Raw genomic sequence first — 22,609 nt, 5'->3', positions numbered from 1 at the left:
TTTACAGAACAATCAGGTGTGCTGCATCAAATAAGATGGCACACAAATTATTTGTGCCAGTCCAAAAAATGTAGTTTGTGTTCAGTATAAGACAGAGGAGAACACCACAGGCCTAAACCCTGCAGGTCTGACAGCAGGAGGTGCATCAGTCCAGTTTTCCATGTGGGAACAGCGTTTACACTGGAATCTGCCTTTTCACGGCTTTTTTAGAGCAAATATGAAATTCAGCAGTCTAACTGACACACAATACAAAACAATAACTACACAACAAACTAACTATAGCCTCCAAACATGCTAAACGTCACTAATGTCTCACATATGAATACTAGCTCTCTCTGTCTTTCGCTCGCCTGCTTTCTGTCGCGGGTGTCACTCCTAAAAACTTCCCCTTCTCCCTAAACAACCAAATGTCACATGTTTGCCATATCATTTTTTTGATTGACTGACATGGTAAAATCTAACACCAACAGGGAAGGGGTGTTTTTTCTTTTTTCTTTTCACTCGCAAGCGGAGAGTGTTTGCTAGCGCTGTCTGTAGAAAACGCCGTTTTTACAGTCCTTCCCGCTGTAAACGCCACTGTTTACACATCGTGTGTATTTTTTTTATCACAACTCTGGTTTTACGTGGCCCATCGACACAATTCAAAAACTGGTATGTAGTTTGAAGTCTGCACTTTCGACCCAAGTTGAAATGGAGACTCTGACTTACTGCATCTTGTAGCTGTGTCGTCTTAAATTGGTCATGTGATTTTGACGGCGACCCAGCGACCCCAGAGGGTTAACATATTTTAATAGTCAAATTATTTTATTAATCTGACTCTTAGTTTTTAACACAATAGCCTTTAAGTTGATCATTGGCAAGTTTTCCATTGTTTTCTGTAAGCTAAATATTTTTGAGGGTCTCTGTCATTTTAGCTGCCAGAACAGTTTGTTTCAAGTAATTTAGATGTTGACTGTAAATATATGATGAATAAATTCTTTTGTATTTTCGATCTTTGAAATAAAATTCAGGATGCTTTTACTTTTTCCCCCCCTGGATTTTGTTTTTGTAATTCATTCCACTTTGTTGGTGAGTTTCTTTTCTTGGCATTAATGAGCTTCCATACCTGATGGTGATAATTATATTTCTTCTCATGTATGAGGCTCTCTGCGTGTTTAAATAAAGTTGTTTTTTTTATTCTTGATTTTTCTCTGTTACACAGTCAGAGCAGATGAAGTCTGCTGATTTTTCTCTGTCTCCATAGCAACACGGAGGTATTTACACCAGCATGCAGGTCTGACTGTCGCAAACTGCTCAGCAGCCAATTACAGAGGCCAGTTTGATCCTCTGCAGATTCCTGCAGTCAAACCTGAGACCTGCTCGCTGTGAGACACCTGCAGCACAAACACGTCGAACTGGTTACATAACCCATGATGCAGTGCGCTTCTTTCGCTCTCGTTCCTGCCGTTGTGGGGCGCGTGTCCGCGGATCCTTCATGTGGATTTTAGCGGAACTTGACGGACAGGGGCCGAGCAGCTCAGCTCGACCTGCTGCACGACTCTCCGCTGTTTGTGCGCACATTCAGTACCGGAGCACCTGCTGGCTTTTACAGTCTGTCTGCACTGCGTCGAACCCCCCCTCCTCCTCTTCCTCACTCCCCTCCCTCCCTCTGTCGCTCACTTATTTTCTCCCTCTCCCTCTCTCTGTCTTTCTCCTCATGAAATCCTGCAATATGCTTCCAAATTCCCGGACGCGGACTCTCTCCTGAGCCGGTTTTCCTTCAAAGCCTCGGATTTTTTTTTTAACCGTTTTTACCGCAGAGAAAATCACGAGTCTCTGAGTGCGGATGCTGCTGCAGTGCCAAGTCCTCCCAGTCCTCCCCTTCAGACTGAGAGCCAGCTCTTCTTGGGAGTTCTATCTTTTTTCCAGCATGATTTTAAGAAATTGTCAGTCAGGATTTTTGCTGTCTGAAGCCTACTCCTTCTCTTCTTTCTCCTCCTCCTCCTCTCTCTGCGGGCTTCTCCAATCGACGCTGAAAACCTACACCAAGAGGATACGGATGTTGACCAAGACAACATAGTCTATTAATATTTCAGAGCTACTGTAAAGCGATATTAAACCCCAGGTTGTGGCGGGTGGCTGGGGAAGGTGCACAGGATCTCCATCTGCTGCTCTCCAGCTCTGCTCAGGTGGGTTTTATGTGTCATCTTCATCACTTGGATTCGGGTTGAAACTGTGTGCTGGTGTGAAGGTGAAAAGCTTTTCGTGGCTGAAGGTTGAGTGATGTGCGCAGTGGGGCTGCAAACTCGAGTACTGATGTATGCGGTAAAATTACAGCAGATGCAGCGCGGCTTCTGGAGGTGCTGCAGGATTTTTTTTTCTTCCCTCTCAACAACAGGAAGCTCTCCAGCCAATGAAACATGTCTGTGGTGAAATAAAACCATGTTTGAGTGACGGCATGTCATTTTTTCTATCTTTCAGGTGAGAAAAAAGAGATGTGATGGCGATAGTGCTGAGGATGATGATGATGATGGAGAGGGAGGTTCTCCACAGCTCCTGGCCGCAGTAGGAGCTTCTCCACTCCAGCCTACCGCCTCCTTCTCTCCTCTACACCTAAACTTCCTCTTTCTCTCCTCCACCCGCCAGGAAGGATGACTGTGGTGTCCACAGAAAACATGGACGAGACTTCCACCCTGCCGGGTCACCCGCAGGACCCCTACCCGCCTGATGATGACCACGACAACCATGACTGCTGTGAGCGGGTGGTTATCAACATCTCAGGGCTGCGCTTCGAGACCCAGCTGAAAACCCTCGCCCAGTTCCCGGAAACCCTACTGGGGAACCCTAAGAAGAGGATGCGCTACTTTGACCCCCTTCGAAACGAGTACTTCTTTGACCGGAATCGCCCGAGTTTTGACGCCATCTTGTACTATTACCAGTCAGGAGGACGGCTGAGGAGGCCGGTCAACGTGCCGCTGGATATGTTCTCAGAGGAGATAAAGTTTTATGAACTCGGTGCTGAGGCAATGGAGAAGTTTCGGGAGGATGAGGGGTTTATTCGGGAGGAAGAGCGACCTTTGCCTGAGAACGAGTTCCAACGGCAGATCTGGCTCCTCTTCGAGCACCCAGAGAGCTCGGGGCCAGCTCGGGGTATCGCCATTGTCTCGGTGATGGTCATTCTTATTTCAATAGTAATTTTTTGCTTGGAGACATTACCAGAGCTGAAGGAGGATCCCAACGACCGGATTCGCATGGTCGGCAACACCACCATGTACTACAAAGCAAGCGTCCTCACAGACCCTTTCTTTGTGGTGGAGACGCTCTGCATCATCTGGTTTTCCTTTGAGTTGATAGTTCGGTTCTTTGCCTGCCCCAGCAAGGCAGCGTTCTTCAAAAACATGATGAACTCTATCGATATTGTGGCTATAATCCCGTATTTCATCACTCTTGGCACAGAGCTGGCCGACGACCAAGAAAACAGGGAGGGTAAGGGTGGTGGGGAGCAGGCCACATCTTTAGCCATTCTCAGGGTAATCCGTCTGGTGAGGGTGTTCAGGATCTTTAAATTGTCCCGACACTCCAAGGGACTCCAAATTCTGGGGCAAACTCTAAAGGCCAGCATGCGGGAGCTGGGCTTGCTCATTTTCTTCCTTTTCATTGGCGTGATTTTGTTTTCCAGCGCTGTCTACTTTGCGGAGGCTGAGGAGAAGGACTCGTTCTTCTCCAGCATCCCAGATGCTTTTTGGTGGGCTGTGGTGTCGATGACAACAGTCGGCTATGGGGACATGTACCCTGTGACCATCGGAGGGAAGATTGTCGGCTCGCTTTGCGCCATAGCCGGAGTGTTAACCATCGCGCTGCCGGTGCCAGTCATCGTGTCCAACTTCAACTACTTTTACCACCGGGAGACGGAGGGTGAGGAGCAGGCCCAGCTGCTCAACGTCAGCAACCAGAACTTGGCGTCAGACACCAACTCGAGTCGCCGCAGCTCCTCAGTGGTCAGCAAGTCGGAGTACATGGAGATAGACGAGGACTTAAACAACAGCATTGACAACTTCAGGGAAGCTAACCTTAGGACTGCCAACTGCACAGCTCCCAGCCAGAACTGTGTTAACAAGGGCAAGCTGCTCACTGACGTGTGAGGCGGCATGCGACCACCGCTGTAAATATTGTAGAAATATCTGGATGCTTTATATCCATTGGTGCATTTTATTCTCATCTTTGCATTGATTCATTCAGACATTTGTGGAGACTTTAATGCACATGTGGTCAAATTATTAAAAAAAAAGAAAAAAAAAAGAGAAAAACATTTGTTTGGCAATAGTACAAAAATCTGCAGGTTCGGGGAAACATTTGAGAAATTATTGACAAAGTTTAGTAACTTGCACCCTTCGATTTTCTAATGGTCTAAACATTAAATGGAAGCTTTGCTAATTTTACTTTTGGTCAAGGATTTCCATAGACTGTATATAAAAATATGGATGAAAGGTATAAAGAGTGAAGCTAGTGCTGAGGTGGCTTAAACCTACATTCCTTCTTCTGCAGCGGATGACCCCTCTTTGAGAAGTCTATGAGAAAATGAGCCTACTGCTTACCTGACTTCTCAGTTCAGCAATATTTTCCTGATGAGTTTATGCTCTCAGTTGCTAGTTTCACGTCTTACTGATTAAAACACTTTGGAAATTACGGTCCTGTTCGAGTCATATGGGACGATAAAAGAGGGGCGGAGCTAGAACAGAGCTTCCTCGTGACTGTCTGAGCATGTCCCTCGGTTCCTCATTCATCCCAGATCTCATGCTTCATGTTCAGATTCCAAACTGGCTTCAAACGAGGCTTCACAAAACAAAGCGTGCCATCGTCACACTGGCTACATCCATCTTTTATATACAGTCTCAGAAGTTAGTTTAAATGTCTCAACTTGTCAGTTTATCTACACTAAATTTTGTGGTAAAAACTGGACCTGTGAATTTTAAAGATATGAAAAGGCTGTAAAACAGATACCCACATTGCATCCTGGGAAATGCAGTGTTTTGTCCCAAACTAGAGATGGAAAAGTAAGAGTATTTCTTCTTCCTGTTTTATATCACTTTTAACCATTCTTCCAACTCAGTGTAAAAAGAAAACGCATCCTTTTGGAAGGGAAACACTCACCTGATGGAGTGCACCTTTATCAGAGTTATTACGGTAATATCTTCTTAGAATCCTTTCATAATTACGATTTAATTTAGGATGAATTAAAAGAAAAACTTTAGAGCAAAGCAATACAACTTTTATCTGTGCTGCACTGTTTGACAAAGAGATATTACGCCACAGAAAAAAATGGATCAAATGTAGGTTTAAAAGTAACAGAAAAGATTCAGAAACTATCAAAAGCAAGCTAAGACAATGACATATATGCAAGGCATATATTGTGAATTTAATAGTAGAAATGACTAATTGTACAATAATGAATCAAATGTCTTCCCGACACCTGCCAAGTTTTGTGCAACAGACCGAACTTTCAGGAAAAAAAAGGAACAGAAAAAAATAATTAAAGCCCAACTGAGATTCGAAGAACGATTTCCTCCCTGAAGAAACGCTTTCTGCGTGGATTATTTCAGGTGTGTCTTTCTGCGGCACATCCAGGGAAAGTTTGGAAAATGCGACGCCGGATGTAGACCCCGGCTTTTCAGGCACCTTATCAGAGATAAACAGGAAGCGTGCCGAGCCTTGTGAAGGATTACGTGCATCGCTGCTGCTGCTATGGGTCGGCTGGAGGTTCCCTGTATGATGCCATGCAACACTCCTTTATATAGAAGCATGTGGAGACTCTCTTCTCTCTTATATCGGCATGCACAAGACGTTACCTCATTTTATTTCTACATTCTTCTGTGCGTCGAGCTCCATCTCCCGCTCCTGGATTTTTTCTCTCATTTGTTTTCACCAAAAGTGCACTGGCTGCTTATTCTTATCATTTCAGTTGTTTCAGAGCATTTAAGTGTTGAATGTTTAAGGGAACAGGAACTCTTCTTCTTTTGAAGATTATGGCATGTCAAAATACTAAAGCATTATGGCCTAATTAGCTATGGTATAGCTACGTATATTCAATGCATGACGTCAGTATTAAATTGCTTGCAGTTGGGAGGGACCTGGGGAGGTGGAGGATGACGATGATGATGATGTGTGTTCTCATTATTGTCGCGCTAAAGACAGAATTTGGTGCATGATGGAGCTAAACTGTCGGAGGGAACAAATCTCCTAAAAAAGAAGAAAAGAAAAACAAATTAAGAAAAAAAATGAGATATAGCTGATGATCTCTAAAAAAAAAGATCTCATAAATTCCATCCTCCGTTTTCATTTGTTTAAAGCTTTGATCTTGGAGTGCATGGGATCATTTCATGTGATTTATGACCCCAAGAAGGAAAGCAGTAATATTTAGCAAATTTCGTAGATATATCTATAATTAGCGTCTTAGTGCCTTGAAGCCCTTCTCGTTCTAAAATTGACTGAAGTGCCTCCCGTTCCAAGAGAAAATCAAAGAGCTTACTGTGTGCAGCTTCTCCTGCCATAAAGATGCACTGCTCCCTGCACATATGGAACTAAACACAGATGAACCCACATGTTCAGAATTTAGTCCTGATTCCTGGGCCTAAAACACACAAAGAAAAGCTTTCTGGGATGATGACACACAGCATTCGTGCAGGAAAGTTCAAATATGGATCATTTAAGATTTCCTTATTTTTGGTACATTTGGAGTTTGATGGTATGTATACCACACGGATACTCAGACCTTCCAGATATTACCCATTAGAAAAGTAACATGGAGGTGATGTGTTGGATGTTCAGATGGAGTGACTGTTGAAGGACAGGAGCTGCTCAGCTGGTTCAATTAGAACAGGACAGAAAGGTCAAACAGCTCGATTTAATAGAAAGTCATGAAGGAAACGGTCACAAACCAAGGCCGACAGTTTGAGGATGGTGACCCTCATGCTGGTGCAGTACATCTGTGCATAGGTGTATGAAGAGGGATATTATAGAGTGATTGACAGAGTGACTTACAATAGATATGAGGAAAGAGGCAATCGGTGATCGGGTGATGAGGTGTGATGAGCAGAGAAAGAGCAGCGAAGAGCTAAACCCTGCGGTGAGGGTTCCTCTGTCATAGTGTCGTAGTTCGCATGTTGTCTGAAGGTTCCTACAGACTGTGATCTGATCTGTACCCATGTCAGAGCACATAAGCTTCAGGTTTAAATTAGTAGTCTGGACTCTGCTGCTGAAGTCTGGATAGGCTTTGGTTGGATGTAGGTACCCTCCTCTGTGCACAGCAAAGAGGGATTATAACAGCACCCTCATCCACCATCATCCAAACACTGAGGTGGTGTTTAACCCTCCACTCGAGCTCCGAGCGTTCGAGAATAAAAGCCGAGCACCACTAAAGTTCTTCCTGCTGCCTTAACCTTTAAATGACTTAACATCAGTTCTTCCTTTAATTCTTCACATGAATGCTAAAAGAAGGCACTTCAATGAGCTGCTAAGGGAGCAAAATACCTATTCAGACACATGAAACTAATGAAATTAGTTTCTTATTTATACCAGCTAAATGCACAGAACTGTATACACTGATTAAGGTAACAAACATTTTTAAATAGCCACAGAAACGACACAGAAAAATACATTTAAAATAGCATGTGATCAATAACTGGTGCTAATTATGGCTCATTATTCTCACTTTTTTTAAAGAACTAAAATTAATTTGGAAGAAAAGTCAAAAAAGTGACAGCTCAAAGACCACTTTGTTAGGTACACCTTTGAAATCTAAAGTCATACATTTCCTGCCTTTACAAAAACTGCCATGTAAAACAGGTGATGATTTCTATTTATTACAAAGCTCTTTCTCAATTATGTCACATTTTTTAGATTTTACAAGTGTACCTGGGTTTTAGCGCAAAATGCAGATTTTGTGGTTTCACCAAAAAAAGTACCTCACTTTCAGAGAAATTTCTTAAAAATCTAACAATTATTGGCAATCTGTGAATACAAACATGGCGTGGGCGTCCTCGATGAAGTTAGGGAGCCTATGAACTGAACAGAACAGCAGAACACTGCCACCTTCTGATGCCGGGGACCAAAAACTGCTGGAGATTTGACCAGAGTCCTTGGAAAGAGTAAAAATTGCAGAGAACGATACTTCTGTCATCGATCTGTAACACCTTCACCTGCCTCTAGTCACTGCTGTGTTTGTGATGCCTTTTACTTGTCCTGAGTGAAAGGAAAAAAGCCTCTGCCTGTGTGTGGATGATGGTGGATCTGACCTCAGTGTTTCCTCTGCAGAGCGTCTGAACATTACCATGGGCGTTAGTCACTTAGCACGCCAGCAAAATGGCACTGCTGTTCGTACAGGGGAGAACCTGCCTGTGTCAGGGAAGACTGCTGTGATATTTTTTTCTGTTAAAACATTGACTTTAATTCCACACGGTAAATTTTTAGTGACATTAACAGGTGTAAGTGATTAATCATCACTTTTAGTGTTACAAAATGTTTTAGACTGCATCCAAGTGTCCAAAAATCCATCCAGTCAACAACATGACTGTGAGGGCACACTAGAGGGAAAGGATCAGGACACAGACACACACACACACACTTATAAAATATCAACTGTACCATGTGGACATCAGAGGAAACACAGGCTTCATTTTTGGTCAGCTGGGAGCGTTTATAACTCACTCGAAGTGATTTGAGACAAGGCTTAAAATGTCATTAATAACTGTCCAATCACAGGTTCTTGGCGTGGGAAGCCTCGCCCCTGAACTTTCCTTAACTTTTAGAAGGTACTGCCACAACTTTTCCAGTACTGTGCCGGTGTTTTTTATTCAGTTTGTAAGGCTGGCCCGCTCTGCTGTGGTCACTATAACGAGATTCTGACTCATGTCTATTTCACAGAAATACGAACATGAATGTTATCAGGTTTCTCTGGTGGGAAAATATCAAGGATAAAAATGCTGGATTTTGATCCTGAACCTCACTTCAGATAAAAACACCTGCAGACTTTCAGGCTGCTGTTACATTTGAAGCTGAACCTCAGAGTCAGAGCAGCAGTGACCCGAGGAGTCCTCTGCAGCCACCCACACAGCTGTTTTCACTCAAGTCTGTGTGGGCATGTGCAGACTGGACCTGGGACCGACAACATTAATCACTAAAAACACTAAACAGAGAGTTCAAGTTAATCAATTAATTATTTATTTATGTAACCACCATGTTTTAATTATTATTGTAGGAAAATGTATATGTGGTGCCATATTTTACTCATCAGTCTGCACTTAGTCACAAAATGAAGTTAAACGCAACACACAAGATTATATTTATGCTTTCTTGGCTATTAACCTTGAAAACACAAACTATTATTAATGTGAAAAAGACTACATAATCTGAAACATGCATGGTGGTATTTTCAGGTAACTTTTTCCATAAGATGCAGAAATTAAAATGAGTCTAATTTTGCATGCAATAATATCGTTCATACCAAAACAGTTTGGACAAATTCCAGGCTGGGGGTGATATGAAGATAAAAGTTTACACCTGAAAGATGAATTTAAAAATGAATCGCTATTAGACACTAATAATCTGTGCACAAAGTGTGTTTGTGTGTGAGAGAGAATTATCCTAATTTATTCATGCACATGAACAGTTTCAGCTTAGCACGATGTATACAAGCACAATAATTGTTTATGGATAAACTGAGAGAAGTCTTGTTGTGTGCAGAATTATACATTACAAGAAGCGTTTACAGAAGTGTCTCCCTGCAACTCTGAGATGTTGCTGACAAGAAAACGTGTTAATGATCTGATTTGACATCATGGTGATAAAAGAGCCTTCTTGCGTGCTCCAGCATTTTTATCACAAGCAAACTGGAGTCTCTCTTTTGCACTCAACAAACAAAAAAAACATCTATTTTCAGCCCTGCCTATGATTAGAATTAGATTCAAATTATTATTTGATCTCTTTTTGTCGAGAAGTTGTCTTATTGCTACACGATACTGATAAGAAAAATATGTTTTCTTGATGCATAAATGTTTGTATTTTGTGTCACAGTTACTGATTTCCAAAATTCTTATTTTAAGATTAACTTCTGGCACAGAGCACAGCTTCATTTGGGACTCTTGTGCTTCCTGAAGCTTTAAATTTATTGCTGCTGTGAGTGATGGAACATCAGGAGGAAGGTTTATTGTGCGTCTCGGCTGTGTGTCATCATCCTTTTACCTTTAAGGCTTGTCTTATAAACTGCCGAAGAAAAAAAATCCCTTTAATTAACATTTCAGTCTGATGGAAAAATTAATGCATGCAACGAAGGTGCTACGTTTTAAACATGCAGTATGTTCTAGGGAGCAAAATTACAAATTCCACATGTTTTTAAAGGAAGGATCACATTCAAAATGTCTATATTTTTTCTTAACAGCTGTTTAAATTTGTGATGACATCCAACATCAGGGTGATCGGTCGTCTTCTTGTGGTTTGAAATTCTGTTTGTTCATACTTGTTTACCGCAGGCCAGAGTTAGAGACATATCTGCACCCGAATGGACCAAATCATCATCAGAGCAGCTAAACACACGGATGGTACACAAACATTTTCTAGATTAAAGCTCATGTGTTTGGAGAGATTTTATAGTGTGTAGTTATTTTTAGAACCTTTATCATTTGGTTATGCAGTAGCGAGGAAGAGAAACAAGTTTCCTTTCAAATTAAAGTCCAGTTTTTATAACTACTGTAAACATAATTTATTTAAGAAGCTTCCAGCTGCCATGCGCAAACTGATTAATTAATTAATTTGCAGATGACAACATTAAATGAACTGCAGCGCAATCATTTTTATTCTATCTGCGTTTTCATTACAGGATGTTTGATTTTTTACAAATATTATTCGGACTGCTGACTCAAGCCATCACTGCAGAGTTTCTCCACCTTGAGGAGATCGTATATCCGTATCTGTGTATTTAAGACTGAGTTATTACAGAAAGTGTTGTGCAAACACAGAGTGCAGGAAGCAAGAAATCAGTTGTTGGAACATTACCAACTGTGATTGTTTCCATTCCATTAAAATCAGACATTAAGAGTCTTTACTAATTATTGATAAATATCAACATCTGTGGGGTTTGTGGTGAAGATTCTTTCTGAATTGAATATCTCTGGAGAATTTTTCAGCAATATTTACGCTTTTTATTGCCACTGAATTAAGATGGAAGAAGGAATTTTCTTTAAAATTGAAACTTCAAGGAGAACATAATGAAAATTATAGGTGAAGCAGTTATGAAAAAAATAAATATAGTTTATGTTTTAATTTTGCAACATTAAAATTAATAATTAATCTTGACCTTTGAATGACTTTTAGTGAATGACCTTATATAGCTGATGAAGGGTTGATGCCTGTAATCATCTGGAAGTGGGCATAAATTGAAACTTCCTTGTGAAAGTTCACCATTGCATTTTTCAGCGTTGAAAATTCAAATATATAACTGATTTTAAATTATATTCTGACCATAAAAGTGAGTTAAGCCTTCAAAATGAAGAGAAAATGTACATCACAATTTGCAACAGTTAACCCAACAGATTTTGGGTTGAGAAACTCTGTCTTATGTCATGTTCCGTAGGTTTTTGTGATATTTAAAAAGCCATGACGCAAGTGAAAATGATTCTTATGATGCAGAATTATAAAAAGTATGTAAATGTGTTTCAAGGATTTTTGGAAAAAATGTGATTATGTGCTGATGGTTTTTGTCAGCACTGCAGTGTAAAGAGAAGGTGCATGGATGAGTGAAGACTGAACTGCATGAACTTAACATTAACATAAATTTATGCTGGTGGAGATATATTTTTGCTTAAACAAACACTCTAATGATTGTTTGTCTTTTTAGAAACTCATAAAAAGATTTCCAGCTGGTTACTTTGGGACGAATTATGTTCGGCTTAACATTTAGCTTAAGTAAGTCTGTTCCCTCTTAGTCTCAAGCAAAAGTCATCATTTACAAAATAATATGATAAACGTACTTGTTTCCCCTTTGCTGGGGTGCTGAGATCCTCCTTGAACTCCGCAGTCATCAACATCGCAATACGTCTGTTTTACTCTGCTTTTATTGCTTTTTTAATCTTAAAGGCTCTTACTGGAGAGCACAGCGTTTGTCATTTGTTGTTGAGGCATAGTCTGTAACCTATGCAAGGTTAGTCAACGACATATGTCCATTCTGATTATCATCATATAACAGCAGTTTCAATAAATCTTCAAAGATGAACCAGTTCCTGTGATTCATTTAAAAGCACTCCATGTGGACTGTTTGTCTGTAAGGTGAAATTTTCTTTGCAGACGACCAACCTGTTTATGTATTTTTACAATCAGTTTAATAGCTTCTCATGTAAATGCCACAAAGCCACAGTTAATGACCTAAAGACACTTGAATAAACACATTTATCTACATTTCTCATGAAAACTATGATGGTGGTCGAGTAGAAGCAAAATGTCTTACAGAGCAACAGCTCTACTGATTTCTCTACTGCTAATTTCACATGATATACGTGGTGGTAATGAGCTTCCTTCAAAGGGTATCTGGTCTCTAGTCTCAGAGATATGGTGAGGAGCTTGGTGATTAGGATGAGACTCGGAGTATAGCTGCTACTCCTTCACGTCAAGAGGAGCCAGTTGAGGTGTTTTGTCATCTGACCATCACATCACCTGGTGATGTGATACAAGCATTTCCAACTGAGAATAGATCGCAGGGTAGATGCAGAACAGTGGTGGGACTTTATTTCTGGATTGGTTTGGGAATGCATTGATGTTCCTCCAGAAGAGCTGGAGGTGGCTGTGAGATCTGTCTGTCTCTGTTTTGACTGCCTCCAACAGGAACTAGACCTGCATTGGCATGAGAAAATGGATGGATGGATTATGTTTTATCAGCTTGTACTGTTTTTAAGGAGCTTTCTAAAATAGCAGATTGCAGGTGATATACACCAGCTTTTTACAATTTTAAATGTAATAATTCATTTGCTGCTGTCGTTGGTAGAGTTAGTCTGAACTAATTTACAAACTTGAAAATTACAATGTTCAAATTTGCTGTGTTTTATAAGTTCATCATATCTTATGTTAGAAGCACAGGCTCATTTGAAGCTGTTTGGAAAGCTCAGTGTCAGCACTTTGAATAGTGTAATATAATATCTCTGCACATTTTTTCATGCCTGGGAGTCAATTATACTTGAGCACAGGATCAACACGAGCAAAGTCAAACTCCAGGAACAAATGTTGCAGAAGAGCAGCAGCACGTGTAGATGTGACCGCTCTAAAATAGCTTGACATATGAAGCAGCTCATAGAGTCCAAAAGAGATCCTGCTCCACATCAACACTCAGACCACTGTGATGAAAACGAGCATAGAAATGTGAACCAAAAAGTCCCAAACATTTATCCAAAAACATGCTACGGAACGCTTTATAGACTCTAATGACAGCTTGTTCGTTAGAGTCTACAAAACCTGTTTTATTCAGTACTGTCTGTGCCAATTAAGATTAATAAAAGGAAAAATGATAATGGAAGTGAATAAAGGTAGGTGGAAAGTCAAATAAATTAAAATAAGTCGAAGTAAACGAAAGGTATAAACAAATAAAACCAACTTTCAATGAACAAAGACTGATAAAAGAAACAATCTTTGACAAAAGAAAAGAAAGACATAAGATGAAGAAATGTCAGGAACGGTGAAAGGAAATAGGAAAAAAACAACACAAGACAAGGAGTGTTGAAGGTAGAAGACAAAATTCACATGGAAGGAAAAGTGGTGGAAGTTAAGGGAGGAAACTAAAAGGAAAATAAACCGGGGAAAGGAGAACGCATAGGAGAGGGAGTAAAGAAAAAATATCAAAGTTAAGCGAGAAAACAACATGATAGGAAAGCAAACAGAAAACAGAATAACAGAAAACTGTTAAATAGGAAAAATGAAATAAGAAAGAAGGGAAAATGTATGTTAAAGAAAATAGAGCAGGAAAGGAAAAGAAAGGATAGGAAAGTGACAAACATGAGGGGATTTATTTTACACGCTGGAGATATGAAGATGACAGTAATGCAGTGTTTTCCTGTGTGGAGTGCTGCCGGCCTGGTGGAGGGCCGGTGTCTGTGCTGTTTGCTGTGCAGGATTTGTTTGTGTGGAGCTGTTTGAGATGCTGCTGCGAGTTGTATTCTTAGCTCGGTAAGAATAGCTCCTCTGTGACTCAGATTGTTCGGTGCAGCCCACAGAGCAACTTCTCATGAGGACAGTATGGAGTCTGTACGGTAAAACGCTACGGACTCTAGCTTTAAGGTCACCGGCACTGCAGCAGGACTCACAGTGTGACTCACGCATGTCCTTAAGCTCAAATACTCTTCCTGTTTGTCGTGCCTCTTTTTTCTTCTTGGCCTTTTTTTTTTTTTTAACTTTCCATTGTTTTTGTTTTCTATTGCTTCCTTTCCTTCCCCATTTTCCACTGAGTTCCTTGTTTGCCTTTCACGTCTTTTCATTTTGCTTCCCGTCTTTTCCTTTTCTTTCCTTTTTCTTCCCATTTCCTTTCAAATTTTGTTTTTCTTTCCTTTCCCCTTTACTTCCTTTCCACTTCCATTGCCTTTCATGTCATTTCTTTCTTTTCTTATTTTATCTTCTTTTCTGTTCTTCAGTCAGAGAGTTACCTGACCTACAGCTGACTGGATTTGGGGAAGTAGGGTTTCTTTTTTTGTTTGTTGTTTTCCAGATTTGTAATCAGGAAAACAAATATTCCCATAAATGTTGGACTGATTCTGTTACACAGTGTGGAGCATCTCTCAGTTACTCATCTGCTCCATGTCTCCACTGGATGTAAATAATGAGGATTTTCCTGACACTAATTCCTCCACCATTTTTATAAGAGTTTTTTGTGTTTGCATGAATCATACCGATGCTGGAGACCACTGTGGCATACAGTAAATGTTAGTGTGTGTGCTGAAAATGAGAAGAGCCATTTCTGTATATATGGAGACAGAGAGGCAGCCTGGGGCAGAGTGCATGTTAGGTTAGTGTGGGTGGATGCAGAGGGAGATCCAGAGGAGAAAAAACACTACAGAAACAAAGAGAAAGAGAAGGAAGCAGGGCAGAGGAGGAGGAGGTAGACAACCAAACACTGAGAGGTCTGCTATTTGTGGAAAGAGGAGAAATTGAGATGCAGCAATGGAAAAAAGAAAAGTTTGAGAGCGATAGATTTAGTTACATCGCACATGAAGCTCTGTTAGAGTCCTGGAATAATCTATCTGCTGCTGCTTTTTCTTATTGTTTATGTTTGATTGAGGTTCTTGGCCATAAAGAACATTCTGGTGACCCTGGATAATGTTCTCTAATGATGAAGGACATCCTGAACTGTTACGGATCCTTGGATACATCCAAACATTAGCCTCTGGGGCTGAAAAATAAAGGCCCCAGGCCTGCAGTTTCTCTAACGTCCACTAGAGACTCCAGCAGTGAGTCAGTCTCCACAGACTCCCACGAAGACATGTCCAAGTTTGTCTCTGCAGCTTGGTTTTTAAAAACGACAGCCCATAGGCTCATAGCTTTTAAATTCTTTAAAAACAAACTTGCTCTCAGCCCAACCGACATGTCAGTGTGGTTATTAATGCCCTGCAAACAGCACAGCAGCAGAATGATGACCAACCTCCTGCTGTGGGTTGATCATCTCAGACATTGTAGCTAGCCACCAGATAGCACATCATTATGCAGGGTGCATCAAAAGGAATCATCATGATTTCACGATTTATTTGTAAAGTGATGCACATAGAAGCTTGCACTAAGATTTGACATCAATCACTGAATATACAGTTTTACGTACATACAAAATATCACAAGTGCTCAATGTTTCCCTGCCTGGACACACAGCACATCTGTGAGCATGTGTGAAGTCACTACTGTTGTTATGCTGGCTGCCGTAAACCTTGTGAAATTCAAAAATCCGCCCTTTGTAACAGGACGGGTTTCCATCATTACCAGTGAACAGCTGCAGAATTAAAGCTCTTTGAAATCAAATGATTCTTTTTGATACACTCTCCGACTTTAGCAGCTCTTCAGACATCATTAGGGTTTATGTCCAAGGTTATAGCATAGCTGTACGGTACCTCTGTCAGCTAACATATAATACAAGATTTATACTTCTGTTTTAAATCCATGCCATAGGTAAACTGTAACCAGACACCCTTTATGCCACAACCTGAAATGTAGAAATGAAGTTACATGTCGGCCAGCAGCAGCATCAGCCACATGAGCAGGCTACACTGGAGGCTGTACTTTATAAATCTTCTTTTTATGGATGCTGGATGTTAACATCTTATGGTAACAGATGAGAGAACAGCCACACAGATCATTTTACTGGAGCTGAAAGATTTTCAACAGTTTTTAGCTGAGAGTTTGGTGGATTTTAGATAATAACAGAAAAGTCTTTGACCGGAAAGGGCTCATGACGTCAGACTCAAACGGCAATAAACTCATTTTGATGACACAGTATAATAGGTCCAAACCCGACAGGTGACGTCTCAGTGACAATGAGCATCTTTCCAATAGAATGAGACCCTCGGAAGCATAAATATATTTTACTGAGTGTTTAATGAGTTTTATGGGTTTGGGTTGGTTGCATAATAACTTTCGCTGGATAAATTTAAGGGGGTGTTTCATTTTGTGACCTTGCTGATAATGAAATACCTCGTGGTGTTTATTCACAGCTAAATTAAAATCTGGAAATAAAAATGATTTTTGGGTGTTATTGCATGGTAGAAAGGCGACTCTGTGACTCTTCTCTTATGGACGTTCCCTTAGGAAGAGGCAGAGAGCATTTATGCAGCTTTGTGATTGGTTTGTTGGTGCTTGCCAGTAACTCTCTCAAAGACAGTCAGCAACTCACAAAGAACAAAGAGTCCAAATTTAGTTCCTGGTTCTCGTCCACAAGCTGGACAGAGAGGAGAGGAAGAGGCTGAGCCAACAGCAGTTGGTAGAAGATTTATTTTGTTAAGTTCTCACAGTGGAAACAAGTTAATAATGCAGCAGCTTTCAGTATACAGGTGTTCTTTGATGATTTACTCATGTGATCTGTTTCAGGACTCCTGTACAGTGAGCCTGGCTCTTATTACTGTGCTTCTCTACAAACAAGCCTGCACATTTCCTCAAGGAACAAAACACTGAGTGTGGAGGCCGATGCTAACCACAGCCCAGCCTTTACCTAACACGGCTCTGGGGCTTGTTTCACTGTTCGCTTTAACTGTGGGCTCGCACACACACACACACACACACACACACACACACACACACACACACACACACACACACACACACACACACACACACACACACACACATGCAGCTGTGCATCCCTAATTTCAGAGAACATTCACATATTAGCTTCCTGGATATTCTAACCTTAAACACTGATACTTAGTATCTAATCCAAACCTTAAAGATGTAACATGAAGACACAGTCTCAGGTGACTGAATCAGCTGTTGGGTTTTGCACTTTGCACCCTGTAACTTCAGAGATGGAGCGTCTGCTTCTCTCTGTATCATCCATCATTTAAAAGCCCCCTTTAGAGAGCTTTGTTTGATATCAATCATTCAGGTGTGTTGTCCGCATGCCAGCGGAGGAAGCTCACCTGACAGAGAGCAGATCTCTGCCGGACTGCATTTAACAGACCTCTGAGAGCAGCTTTTAAGTGCCAGCTTCAGAGAAATCATCTGCTGACTGAATGTAAACAAACAGATTTCCTCCAGCTCACGAGTTACAGTGATGGAGTCTGTGTTGCTCACAGGGGGGTGGTGTGGGCCTTCCTCAGGCTCAGCTCTCATAGCTATTCCTCGGACTTCACTCTTCTGGAGACCTCTGATGTTGATGCTGGACTCCAGGCCTAAAGCTACTCTTACTGCTGCCACTACCTTCAACTTTACCTTCCACATCTGCTCCAGCTGTTCCTTCAGCCGTTGGCACTTGTCTACTTTCTCATGCTCCTTCTTTCTCATGTTGCTGTCTGCTGGGATTTCCACATCTATCATAGCTGTGGTCTTCTGCTCCTCGTCAGCCGCAGCCATGTCTGCTTGGTTGGGCAGCAGCTGCTTGTCTGTCTGGAACTTGAAGTCTCACAAGACTGTAGCCCTGCTGTTCACAACCACCTTTTGAGCTGTTTCCCATCAGGTCAGGCGAGCTTCTTCCCCCCGCTACAAAAACTGTTTTGGTCTCTGTAGATAATTTCGTAGCAGCTTTAATAGCTCACCTGTTTAGACTTTAAACTGAGGTGTCAATATTAAGGGTGCAGGGGAGGTCGACAAATGTGTCTTTATTGGGAAAGAGTTAAGGCTTACAGTTTGCATTATTAGGGGCAGATGGACTGACAGATGGATGGTGACCCATGTGGCTGTAGCTGCTAGCTTCACCTGAACTGGATATCTGGACCGTGCTGTTGGAGCCTTTGGGAGCATTTTTAATGCCACCACGTGGCCAATAATATGGCTGCTGTGAGGTCACTGTACTAACAGACTGTAGGATGCTACTGAGCTCTGATTAACGGGTGTCTGTGTGCCATACAGGTGTGGGGATCATCAAAATTAGGCTTTAGTTAAGCTTCAGAGGAAGTGAAGAGCTGAAAAGTGACTCTGGTTTGAGTTTCCCTCTCAGCACTGGGAGGACACACATGAGTGCAGCCTGTGGACTGAGTCATGATGTCAGGATAACTCATTGCTTTTAATGTCTTTGTGATGTTGTACAAGCATTAATTCCCTGATTTGATAGTCCTTTAAATGACTCCATTAACATGCTGCGTCTGTTTCTGTGTGCTAACCGGGCTATGCCTTATTTCATTCCATCCTAGGTGAATATTTGTCTTCCTTTATCACACTCGAGCTGTTTATTGTGACGGTGTGTCAGCTCTTCCTGTCTGTTTGCTGTAACAGCGACTTTTATGCTCCCCTCTTGAGATTTGATGTTGCTTTTTACAAATTCAAGCAGCGCTGCTCCAATTTCATGCTACGCACTTATGTTCCTCTTTCGCTTCTGGATAAATATTTGTCTGGTGTGGCCTTAAAATAGCAATGCAGATGACACATTTTTACATTACCGCTGGTGATAAGTGTGATGGGCTGTCAGTGGGTCGCCTTAGCGAAATGTTGCATCCCAAATCCCCTCTCAGCTGCACTAATCTAATGTGAGAAGAGGGAGGGGGAGGCTGTTAACTCGAAGACCAGCGGCTGAGGTGACTGCTTTTGTAACCTGCAGAGAGGAGGTCGGAGCAGGCTTCAGACAAACTGGTGACCTAGATGGGATATGAAGATATGAAGTACCTTCGGCTCTTTATTCCAGATCATGCTATGATCTTATATGTCTTCTGAATGACCACATGCTGCCCTGATCCTCATATGAAACATCGAGTAAATGATTCTACAGCGTCACAATGAAACGAGACAAAAAGAGCTCGCTCCTCATTAGTATGAGACCAGCAGATACTTCATGAATCAGTGTGGGATTACGTGAAGAAACAAATGTTGCACATTCACAGCTATAACATGAGAAATACCAGCCAGTTGCACCTCCACATGTTCAGCATTGCTGGTTCTCACAGTTTAGATAAGGTAATTTCTTTTTACAAGCCTCCAGAGTTTCTTTAATAGCTTCTTAATTCCTTTTTATGTGCAAATAAAGAAACATGAACAGTTGCTGTTGTTCACATGAGTGAGATGTTGAGGTTGCTCGACCTTAGAGAGGACAAAGAGGAGGAGACTCCTCGGGCCTCCTCACATGGCTGGGAGAGAACAGGTGAATGCAATGGAAGGCTTGTAAAGATGTGGCTGGTGGAAAAAGTGACGCAGACGTGAAGCTCACATGCTACAACAGGTGATGCTAAGCTGCTGCTGCTGTTCTGCTAACGACTGACGGGAGGTTTAAATTTCCTTCATGAAAGTTCCAGTGGACAGATACTGCAATAAAAACCTCTCACTTTATATTGACATTATTACACCTGAAATATGTGTTCATTGTTCATCTGTTTGGGATTAGTTTCTGAGGTGGATTGATTCACATTTGGTACCTTAGTGTATTGGACACAGTGAAATGAGATTGGTAGAACTTATTTGTTTTTTTAAAGTTTTCACTTGTAGGGTTAATTCCACTTCTTTTCTTGTGAGAAAATATCCACTGATCACCGTTTGTGGTCAGTTTAATTCTTCCTCTGGTTGTTTTACATCTTTTCATAGTCATTTGGTGTTTGCATGGAGATGTTTTCTGCCTCTTTCTTGTGTTTTCTGATTGGATGTGCATTTTTTGTCCACACTGTGGGTTGAAACAGTCAGAAAAACATGATGTAGAAACTGAACCCACTTAATGTGAGTGTAAATCTTTGTGATTTGGTGCAGCTGCTTGAGTGCAGCAGACTTCCTAACGCAGCTCCTCCCACCTTCGACTTGCGCACGAATCTAGTCTGTGAAACCTGGAGACAGCTGTGTGATTGGTTTGATTTTGGTCCTGAAGCTGACAGACACAGAACTAAAGCTACATCACCTCAACCATGAAGCAGACATGTTTGGGTCTAATCAGACTTTAACTCATAGAAAACTGCAGATGTGGCTCCTTTTGAGTCAAACATTCACTGCTCTGTGAGTGTGAGCAACCAGCAGCCACAGAGTCACCTGGGTTCACCTGATGAATGAAGTCCAATGTTCACTTCACTTTATGTTCTGCTTTGATCTCCACCAGCTCCACGGGAAGAGATTGGTCAGTGATTGGTGTTTTGACTCTCCACCCTCGGCTCCTCTTACAGCACAGCAGAGGCAGCGCTCAAGAAAGGACAGATGTGAATATTTTATAACCTGATATGATCCACGACGGTAACGTGACACCAGACTCCTTTCACTGCTGTTCGCCGAGCAGAGGTCAACATCTCAGAGGATTTCATCATCTTACAAAGTCTGATACAGTCTAAATTTAAAAAACAAAAACTGTATCTAACCGACACGGTGAAGGACACATCTGTCCATCACTACAAGACTCTGGAAGTGTAGAAGAGCATCAAGGATTTTAATACTGATGAAGCCACAAGCATCTGATCTCATGCATGAACGCAGAGTAACAGATAGAGAAGAAGAAGGACTTATGGACTTATGTGCTCTTTACTGTGCTGTAATAACCCACCCAAGTTAGGTCTGTGCGTGGGAAACACTGCAGACGGTTTGAAGACTAAAAGCAATCAGCAGCACATATAAACACTCACACTTACAGCTTATATCTTGCATACAGAAGTCAGTCAGCATCCACAAGGCTCAGCAACCAGAAACATTTATTAAAGATTAACAGAAGAACTTATGGTTAATGCTGAGAATCTGATTGGTCATGGGGACATCTCAGGCCCTCCAAGGTTTGGAGGCCTATCTCCCCCTACCACCACTTCCCCTGCCAGTGGCGGACCCCCTCAGACATCGGTGCGTTGGTGGTTCTTTGTGTCTGGGGATGGGCGTCCAGGTACACACCGGCTCACTCCTTGGCGGCCGCTTATCGGGGCCTGGAGCCTGGGGCTCGCTCGGGCCACTTCGGAGGTGGGGTGCCCCCGGCCTCTCGGCCTGGGACTCGGTCACTCAGGCACAGCTGGCTGCCGGCGGAGCTCACGGGCGCGTCACTGCAACTCCCCCCCTGGCTTCTGCTCCGCGGCTGCTGAGTGAGCCCTCATCTGGGACTCTCCTCAGCTCTTTCCGGGACAGTGGCGCAGCTGCCCCTCTGTTGGTCTTCCTTGGTCTCTTGTGTTCTGGGGGCCTCTGGATGTCTGGAGTTTTGATCTCCTCCATACCTGCTTCATGCCCTGGAGGACGGGGCTGTGGCCCCCCCACACCCTCTAGCAGATCATTACATGAAGGAACCTTTTTAAAAAAAACAAGCACGTCCATGCTCACAGGTGTACACACAGGTGATCACACCCACAAACTACACCCTTTTTGGCTCCTACCTCAAAGCACACTGTGTTCTGTTGATCTTATGTGCTGCACAATAATGTTTAACATTTAGTATTTACTGTCATATTCCCATATATCATTGTGATGCTGTTTATTCTATTACTCTTGTTCTCTTCTGCTTGCTTTCTTTTTTCTTTCTCAGCAGGTGATCCAGGTGATTGATATATGCATTTTTTATTTCTTTTTTTTTTCTGCTCATTCTGTTGGTTTTTGTCTTTTGCCCTTCTCCCCCGTCCCTCTTCTCAGCTGTTTCTCTTTCCCTCTTTCTTTCTCCCCTTCTTTCCTCCAGCCAAGTCTGTCCCGTATTCAGCAAGTGAAAATAAAATAAACAATAAAAGGTGAATCAAATGGACCATTATGGCAAGGCTGGCATGGTCAATTTGGTAAAGTAAATCCGTTGGGCATCTTTCTTTGCCTTTAGACAACAATTCTGATGGCAAAAGAGCCAAACGGGACAGGCCAAAAAAAAAAAAAAAGAGAATCTGATTGGTCCTTTTGCTGTGCTGATTTACTGTTTAATAACGCTACTATGAGGCATGGCTCTCACACAGAGGTGATCATCAGTTACTCATTGTTTCAGGTGTTCTTCACTGCCTCTGATCTGATCATTCGTCCTCTCAGACAGCAGGATTCAGACTGGTTCTGGTCTTTTGTT

At 41.9% G+C, this 22,609-nt stretch overlaps 1 protein-coding gene across 1 annotated transcript; it reads left to right on the top strand.

Moving 5' to 3' along the window:
* The first annotated feature begins 1,309 nt into the window (after window positions 1-1,309).
* On the top strand, window positions 1,310-12,241 carry kcna1b (potassium voltage-gated channel, shaker-related subfamily, member 1b). Its single transcript, XM_082509716.1, has 2 exons — window positions 1,310-2,168; window positions 2,461-12,241. Exon 2 carries the CDS (start codon window positions 2,631-2,633, stop codon window positions 4,119-4,121), a length of 1,491 nt encoding a protein of 496 aa, XP_082365842.1. The 5' UTR covers window positions 1,310-2,168; window positions 2,461-2,630; the 3' UTR covers window positions 4,122-12,241.
* Window positions 12,242-22,609: the final 10,368 nt, after the last annotated feature.

Source organism: Aulonocara stuartgranti (genome assembly GCF_965226115.1).
Source record: "Aulonocara stuartgranti genome assembly, chromosome: 17".
In the NCBI taxonomy this organism is placed as follows: Eukaryota; Metazoa; Chordata; class Actinopteri; order Cichliformes; family Cichlidae; genus Aulonocara; species Aulonocara stuartgranti.
The sequence above is the reverse complement of the archived record's forward strand: the minus strand, read 5'-3'. Positions and strand labels throughout refer to the sequence as shown.

Excerpts from the sequence above, each read along its gene's own strand:
- kcna1b (XM_082509716.1), top strand. The coding sequence starts at position 2,631 with ATGACTGTGGTGTCCACAGAAAACATGGACGAGACTTCCACCCTGCCG.